The sequence below is a fragment of the Nematolebias whitei genome, chromosome 5, assembly GCF_014905685.2.
Source record: "Nematolebias whitei isolate Nwh7 chromosome 5, NemWhi1, whole genome shotgun sequence".
Classification (NCBI taxonomy): domain Eukaryota; kingdom Metazoa; phylum Chordata; class Actinopteri; order Cyprinodontiformes; family Rivulidae; genus Nematolebias; species Nematolebias whitei.
This window is the reverse complement of record NC_056502.1, coordinates 1,475,496-1,483,562: the sequence shown is the minus strand read 5'-3', so window position 1 is coordinate 1,483,562 and position 8,067 is coordinate 1,475,496. Positions and strand designations below refer to the sequence as shown.

The following is an 8,067-nucleotide window of genomic DNA, read 5'->3' as shown; positions in this document are numbered from 1 at the left end:
AATGAATTAAATAAAATAAAAAAAATCAATGGCTTTAAACATCTAAGTTCATGGCATAAACCAACACAGACATGTATGAAACATTTTTAATAAATAATTTTTAATAAATGAAACATTTTTAATAAACAATTTTTAATAAATGAAATATTTTTAATAAACTGAACATTTTTAATAAATTAAACATTTTAATAAACGGATCATTTTTAATAAACAGACAATTTTTAATAAATGAAACATTTTTAATAAACGGAACATTTTTAATAAACTGAACATTTTTTAATAAACAAAACATTTTTAATAAATGAAAAATTTTAATAAACGGATCATTTTTAATAAACGGATCATTTTTAATAAACGGAACATTTTTAATAAACTGATCATTTTTAATAAACGGAGAGCAACACGTCATGATTTTATTCACCACCACAACGTTTCAGGCTCAGGATGTTGACCCGTGATCCAAACATCTGCCGGTGCCGCTGAAACAACGCAGATTTAAAACCACATTTATAGGAAGGTTCTGGAGAAACCCAGTGGGTCGGAACCCATGAGAACACCTGGTAATCACACCTGGTTCTGCTGGAGGTTCAACAAAAGTTCTGACCCAAACGGACCCAGCTGACAGTGCGGCTGTTCAACAGAACCAGCAGCTCAGCCACATCATAATGTTTGGTTCTGGTTCTGAAGTGAAGGCCCGACCCGTCCTGCTCCTCAGCAGGAAATGATCAGACACTAAAACATGTTTTACTCATTATTAATGAACAGAACTTAATCCAACAATGTGCAGTCCAGAACCGGGCTTTGTTCTGAGATAAGGCCCGGTTTGGACTGGACCGCCTCCAAAAACTAAAATATTTATTTAACTCAGATTACAGGACCGTCTGGTTCTGGTGTTTACGGGTCAGGATCTGAGCCAGTTCTTTCTTTACCTCATGTTGAACCGGACCGGTAACACGTGACTGGATCGGGCCCGGTTCTGGCAGGACTTTGTTAGTTTGGACTCTAACTAGCAGCTGAGACCAGAACCTGTCGGACCTGTTCAGGGCCTCAGTCCTCCGAAGCACAGGTACTTGACCTCCAGGTACTCGTCCACGCCGCACCTGGACCCTTCTCGGCCCAGACCGGACTGCTTGACCCCCCCGAAGGGGGCCTCGGGGGCCGACAGGATGCCCTCGTTGACCCCGACCATCCCCACCTCCAGGGCCTCGGACACCCGCCAGATCTGAGCGATGTCCTGCGAGTAGAAGTAACCTGTGGGACAAACGGGTCAGAACAGAACTTTGTGGGACCAAGTGGACTCTCAGCTGGAGAACAAGGAGAACACGGAGAACACGGTCTCTGTTTATTTTCACTTTGCTTCTGTAACTGAAGAAAATATGATGGAACAGAACCGGCCTTCAGAGCGAACTGGGTCGAGGTTCTGACCGTCAGTGAAGGGTCTGAACCTCTGCTTGGTTCCATAAAAACCTGCTGAGAACCTCAAGGAGTTTCTGCTTCGTGTCGCAGAACGTTTGAACAAAAAGGAACGTCCACGATCAATAAATCTTTGTTCACCTGAAACTGTTTAATAAAGTTTATTTAAAAAAAACACCTCAAAGATCAAACAGGATGATTTATTTAACTCTTCTTTCATCTTTTCCCTCTTCAGGGTCTCCACAGTGAGTCCTCCTCCACCTCTGTCCTCTGTGTCCTCTGTGTCCTCTGTCCTCACTCCATCTACCTCCATGTCCTCTCTAACTGCATCCATATGTCTCCTCTTTGTCTTTTTCCTGCAGCTGCATTTCTAACATCCTTCTACCAAAATACCCACTGTCCCTCCTCTGGACATGTCCACAACACTGTCCCTCCTCTGGACATGTCCAAACCACTGTCTCTCCTCTGCACATGTCCACAACACTGTCCCTCCTCTGGACATGTCCAAACCACTGTCCCTCCTCTGAACATGTCCAAACCACTGTCTCTCCTCTGGACATGTCCAAACCATCTCAGTGTGTCCTCTCTAACTTTATCTCCCAGTTGTTCAACCTGTGCTGTACCTCTGATGATCTCATCCCTGATCTTCTCCATCCTTGTCTCTCCTAAGGAGAACCTCAACATCTTCATTTCTGACTCTTCCAGTTCTGTCTCCTGTCTTTTTGTCCATGTCTCTGTCTCCAGACCATACAACATAGCTGGTCTCACCACTGTCCTGGTGTCCTCCTGTCAGATGCTTTTTCTAAATCCACAAAGACACAATGGAGTTCTTTCTGACCCTCTCTGTACTTCTCCATCATCATTCTCAAAGCAAAGATGGATCTGTGGTGCTCTTTCTCTTTCTTGGCATGAAACCATCCTGCTGCTCACAGATAGTCACCTCTCATCTAAGTCTTGCTTCCACAACTCTCTCCCAGATCTTCATCGTGTGGCTCATCAACTTAATTCCCCTGTAGTTGCTACAACTCTGTACATCACCCTTGTTCTTAAAAATGGCCACCAGCACTTCTTCTCCATTCCTCAGACATTTTCTCACCCTCAAATATGCCATTGAATATTTGAGTCAAAAACATCACTGCCATCTCTCCAAGACATTTCCAAACCTCCACTGGTCATCAGGTCCTACTGCCTTCCCCTTCTTCATTCTTTTCAGAGCTTTCTGGACTTCACCCTCACTAATCTTTCCCACTTCCTGGTCCACAGTTTCTATGACCTCTACTCTTCTTTCTCTTCATTCTCTTCATTAATTAGCTCCTCAAAGTACTCCTTCCATCTTCCCATCACATTCTCCTCACTTGTTAGAACATTACCATTACTATCTTTAATAAGCCTTACCTGCTGCACATCCTTTCCAGCCTGATCCCTCTGTCTCACCAATCAGTACAAGTCCTTCTCGTCTTCTTTAGTGTCCAGTCTCCCATACAACTCATCATACACCTTTTGCTTTGTCTTAGCTACCTCCCTCTTTGCTCTACGTCCCATCTCCTTATATTCCTGTCTCCTCTCTTCAGTCCTCTCTCTGTCATATTTCTTCTTGTCTAACCTCTTTCTTTGAACATCTTCCTGCACTTCACTATTCCACCACCAGGTTTCCTGATCATCCATTCTCTGTCCAGATGACACACCAAGTACCTTCCTACCTGTCTCTCTAATTACTGTTGCTGTAGTAGTCCAGTCATCTGGAAGCTCTTTCTTACCACCCAGAGCCTTTAACAGCTCCCCTCTGAATTTCTCACAACATTCTTCCTTCTTCATCTTCCACCATTTGGTCTTCTTCTCTGATTTTACTCTTTTTCTCTTCTTCACAACAACAGTCATTCTACACACAACCATCCGATGCTGTCTGTCCACGCTCTCTCCTGCCACAACCTTACAGTCTCCAATCTCCCTCAGGTTTCCTCTTCTACACAGAATGTAGTCGACCTGCGTACTCCTTCCTCCACTCTTATAGGTCACTCTATGCTCCTCCCTCTTTTGGAAACAGGTGTTGACTACAAACATTTCCATTCTCTTGGTGAAATCCACCACCATCTGTCCTTCCTGGTTTCTTTCCTTGACACCAAACCTACCCATCACTTCCTCATCCTCTGTTTCCTTCACCAACATGTCCATTCAGGTCTGCTCCCATCACCTCTCTCTCCTCCCTGGGAATACTCTCTATCACTTCATCCAGATCCTTCCAAAATGTATCTTTCTCCTCCACATCACATCCAACCTGTGGAGCATAACCACTGACAATATTTAGCATCAGACCTTCTACTTCTACCTTCAGACACATCACCCTATCTGACACCTTTTTCACCTCTACTACATTCTTTGCCAACTCCTCCTTCAGTACCACCCCTACTCCATTTCTCTTTCTATCCACACCATGGTGAAACAGTTTGAACCCTGCTCCAATGCTGCGAGCCTTGCTGCCCTTCCACTTGGTCTCTTGGACACATAAAACATCTACCTTCCTTCTCAGCATCATGTCAGCCAGCTCTCTACCTTTGCCTGTCATTGTCCCCACATTTAGAGTTGCAACCGTCAGTCTTACATTCTTCACTTTCCTCTTCTCCTCTGTCTCCTGACATGTTTCCCTCCTCGTGGTCTTCCATTAACAGTAGAACCATTTCCTCCGGCACCCAGTTTGTCAGCAGCACCGGTGGTGGTCGTTGTTAACCCGGGCCTCGACTGATCTAGTATGGTGTCGTTTTGATGAACTCGCATTATAGTTTTGGCAAAAGTGTTTTACATCGGATGCCCTTCCTGACACAACCCTCACCATTACCCGGGCTTGGGACCAGAACCAGAGACACACTGGCTTGTGCTCCCTGGTGACTGTTTTTTTCTGGATGAAAACAGAAACGGGTTCTGACCTGCGAGTCCAACGTCGGTTCCATTCGCTACAGCCAGCGCCTCTTCCTCTGTGTCGAACCTGGAACCACAAGCAAAGTGTTGGTCCGAACTTCAAACAGTTGAGGTTTTCTTCTTTTACTGAGAGTTCATGGAACCAAAGGATCAGACCGACCTGATGACCGGAACCAGCGGTCCAAATGTCTCCTCCTTCGTGCACAGCATGTCTGTGGTGACGTCGGCCAGCAGAGTTGGTTCCATGAAGGAACCGCTCAGACGGGTTCCTCCTTTCAGCAGCCTGGCGCCATGGGACACAGCATCTGAGATGTGATGGACCACCTGAGGGACGGAGACAGAACCCAGAACAGGGTTTAAAGGTTCCGGTTCTATATTTTTATTTAGGTTTAACAGTGTTTTTACAGTTCAATAAAACTTTAGATAACTTGGCTTTGATACGGTTTAAATCTGAGCCAGAAGCAAATCAACCCAGGTTCTGACCCAGAACCATCAGGACTAGATGCTTGGTCCTGCTCACAGAGTCCATGTGTTCCAGATGTTTGACGTTAAAGCTGCAGCTCAAAAACCCAATCAGAACCACTGAAAGCTCACACGGAGGCTCGACTGGCTCAGAGAGCTGTCAATCATATCACTGTTGGGCGTGCTCTGAATATCCAGAGCGTTTCCATGGAGACCAGCCTGCTGAATAAAGAGCAGAACCAGGTCTGGTTCTAGTTTACCTTCTCTGCAGCTCTGGAGTTGATGAGTGGACCCTGGGTGGTGCCAGGCTCCGAGCCATGACCCAGTCGGAGCTCAGCGTCCATCGCTCGGCCCAGTTTGTCCAGGAAGTGGTCGTAGATCCCGCTCTGGACCAGGAACCGGTTGGAACTCACGCAGGTCTGCAGGAGAACAGAGAACCTTCAGCATGTGGTTCTGGGTTGAAGGAGAACCGAGCCTCTCTGCGCTCACCTGTCCAGAGTTCCTGAACTTGGAAGCCATGGCTCCACCCACCGCCATGTCCACGTCGGCACTGTCAAACACGATGAAGGGGGCGTGGCCACCTAGCTCCATGGAAACTCTCTTCACAGAGTCGGCGGCCATTTTTAACAACATCTGAGGAGACAGAACCAGAGCCAGTCGGATCTTCAGCTGTGGTGCAAACAGAACCAGGACCAGAACCGAGCCCTCTCACCTTCCCTGTAGCTGTGGATCCGGTGAAGGAGATCTTGGCCACCATCGGGTCGGTGCAGAGGACCTGTCCAACAGACGGGGTTCTGTCCCTGGAGCAGGGAACCACGTTGACCACTCCCGGCGGGATCCCCGCCCGCTCCGCCAGCTGCAAACAACAAACGGATCAGAACCGTGAGCAGAGGATCAGGTCTAATGTGGTTCTGTCCAATAAAACGGGTCTGAACGGGATCCTGACCTCAGCCAGAGCCAGAGCGGACAGCGGCGTGTCCTCGGCCGGTTTCACCACCACCGTGCAGCCGGCCGCCAGCGCCGCCCCCACCTTCCTGCTGATCATGGCGCTGGGGAAGTTCCACTGGACACAGAACAAACACCGGGTCAGAACTCAGCACCTGCCTCACGGAGCGTTCCTTAAAGCAATCCAGCCCGGAGAGTCCAGGAACGAGTCCAAAGGTTCTGGATGGACCGGTCCACCTCAGTGTTCTGGTGGTGGGACAGATCAGGAACGTACGAAGGTGGAACACGACGCAAAGCTTCAAAAGTCCCGATCAGAACCTTGAAGTGACCGGAAGTCAAAGTGGAACGTTGGAGAACCTTCAGGCAGCTGCAGACGAGTCCAGTTTTTGGAAGAACAGAACCACAGAATCTAACAAAGTTAAGTCTGGTCCTCTGGACGTTCAAAAGCAAAAAACTGTAGAAACGTTTCGTCTTTTATCCAAAGGACTTCCTCAGTCTGAGGAGCTGCAACAAACTCAGTCTTATAAATAACATCTTGTCGTGGTGGATCAACCAGTTTGCTGCTGACAACCAGAACCAGCTGATCACATGCTCAAGAAGGACCATCAGCCTAACAATGGATCATTAGCACCTGATGGCTGTTTACTGTTCACAGAGGGCTGAGTGATACTAGCAATCACAGCATTGGAAGAGGGGGACAGTTGGTCTCCAACTTTTTATTTATTCCTGCTTGCTCTCGGTGAAGGTGAACGCGTCTCCCTCCTGCTCCGTCCCTGCTCTGCTCTCTGTCCTGTGAACCTTTTCAGACTCTCTCTTTTCGTATCTTCTGAATTGTAACCTATGGATCTGGTCAGCTGGTCTCTCAACACAGTTGATACATTTTCTCAAGAAGAAGACCGGGTGAAGGAGAGCCCTCCTGCCCCGACAGGATACTTTCAGCTGGATACAAGATGGATTCCTGGGGGCAGTGGAAGATGATGTGTCTCTGCATATTGTCGGTCGAGGACGCTGAAGATGTGTACATTACTGGATTTATGAAAACAGGATTTCTGCTTTTGGAGTTGGTGGTTACCTGCATATCGACAAATTCATGAAACGTCAGCAGCTGTTGTGGACGTCGTGAAGCTGCCCGGCCTGTGTGAGGGAAGTGTCGTGCTGTCAACACTCACTCACAGGCTGTGTGGCCTGAGCCGTACGATGGATACGATTCTTGCTGAGGGGCTCTGGACGGTGCTCACGGACTACTTCCCCTCAAAATCACGCCTTCGCTGGCCGCCATCATTTTGCCAAAAATCGCAGCTCTACGTGACACATGGTAGTGGCAGCTAGCTGTAGCAGCTAGCTGTAGCAGCTAGCTGTAGCAGCGTGACGTACAGACGTTAAGAACGGAGTATCTGATTGGATCTCTGTTCAGAACTGGGCCTGCTTTAAGACTGGAACATGTCTGGTTTCTGATGGGTTGGGTTTTGGACCTTGACAGAGCCCAGCATGTCTGACCTCGTCCTCCTGGAACCAGAAACTGGAGCAGAACTGTGAACAGAACCTTTTCAGGGGAACTGTCGTAGAACCTGTTGCTGTTTGTAGAACCTTTTAAAATGTAAAACCTGACGTTTCATTTTAACGGTACCGTTTAGCCAGAGTAACGGGTCAGAACCTTATGATAACTGGTACCCGTGGATCTTCAGATCAGCTCAACTGGATCAGATCTGTGGTGGATCCATTCTGTTCATCTGCTGGAGTACCGCTGATCCAGAACCCCTTCAACCAGACCCGAGTAAAGGCCTGAGACCGATATCTAAAGTTGTGGTTGTGTTCTGGTCTCCTCACCGGTGTGATGATGGAGGCCACGCCCACCGGCTGTTTGAGGAGGAGGAGCTTCCTGTCTTTGACGGGGGGCGGGATGATGTCTCCGTAAATCCTCCGAGCCTCCTCTGAGAACCAGTCCAGGAAGGAGGCAGAGTACGCCACCTCCCCCAGAGACTCCCGCAGGGGTTTGCCCTGAAACACACAGAACCACATCAGAACCAGACATCGAGGGTGGATTTATTTACTGTGAACTGAATCAGGTTCTGTTTGGTTCTGATGAAATAAAACATGAAGTCACCTCAGTATACAGCTGTCTAACCTGCCTGAACCATTTGAATGGTTAATCTTCATATTTACCTATTTATGTTGGATTTTATATATTTACGATGAATTTTATGCATTTATTATGAATTGGAAGTCATCATAAATACACGGAAGTCATCATAAATACACGGAAGTCTTCATAAATACACGAAAGTCTTCATAAATACACGGAAGTCGTCATAAATACACGGAAGTCGTCATAAA

At 47.3% G+C, this 8,067-nt stretch overlaps 1 protein-coding gene across 1 annotated transcript in view; it reads right to left on the bottom strand.

The window, feature by feature from the left end:
* Window positions 1-424: 424 nt before the first annotated feature.
* aldh5a1 (aldehyde dehydrogenase 5 family, member A1 (succinate-semialdehyde dehydrogenase)) overlaps window positions 425-8,067 on the bottom strand; it is a 23,117-nt gene continuing 15,474 nt past the window's right edge. Inside the window, exons 3-10 of the mRNA XM_037676675.1 lie at window positions 7,561-7,731; window positions 5,735-5,851; window positions 5,501-5,644; window positions 5,278-5,421; window positions 5,049-5,207; window positions 4,487-4,650; window positions 4,335-4,393; window positions 425-1,251 (exon numbers count right to left, since the gene is read on the bottom strand). Of these exons, the coding sequence (XP_037532603.1) occupies window positions 1,040-1,251; window positions 4,335-4,393; window positions 4,487-4,650; window positions 5,049-5,207; window positions 5,278-5,421; window positions 5,501-5,644; window positions 5,735-5,851; window positions 7,561-7,731 (1,170 nt within the window). The 3' untranslated portion in view covers window positions 425-1,039. The remainder of the gene's footprint in view (window positions 1,252-4,334; window positions 4,394-4,486; window positions 4,651-5,048; window positions 5,208-5,277; window positions 5,422-5,500; window positions 5,645-5,734; window positions 5,852-7,560; window positions 7,732-8,067) is intronic.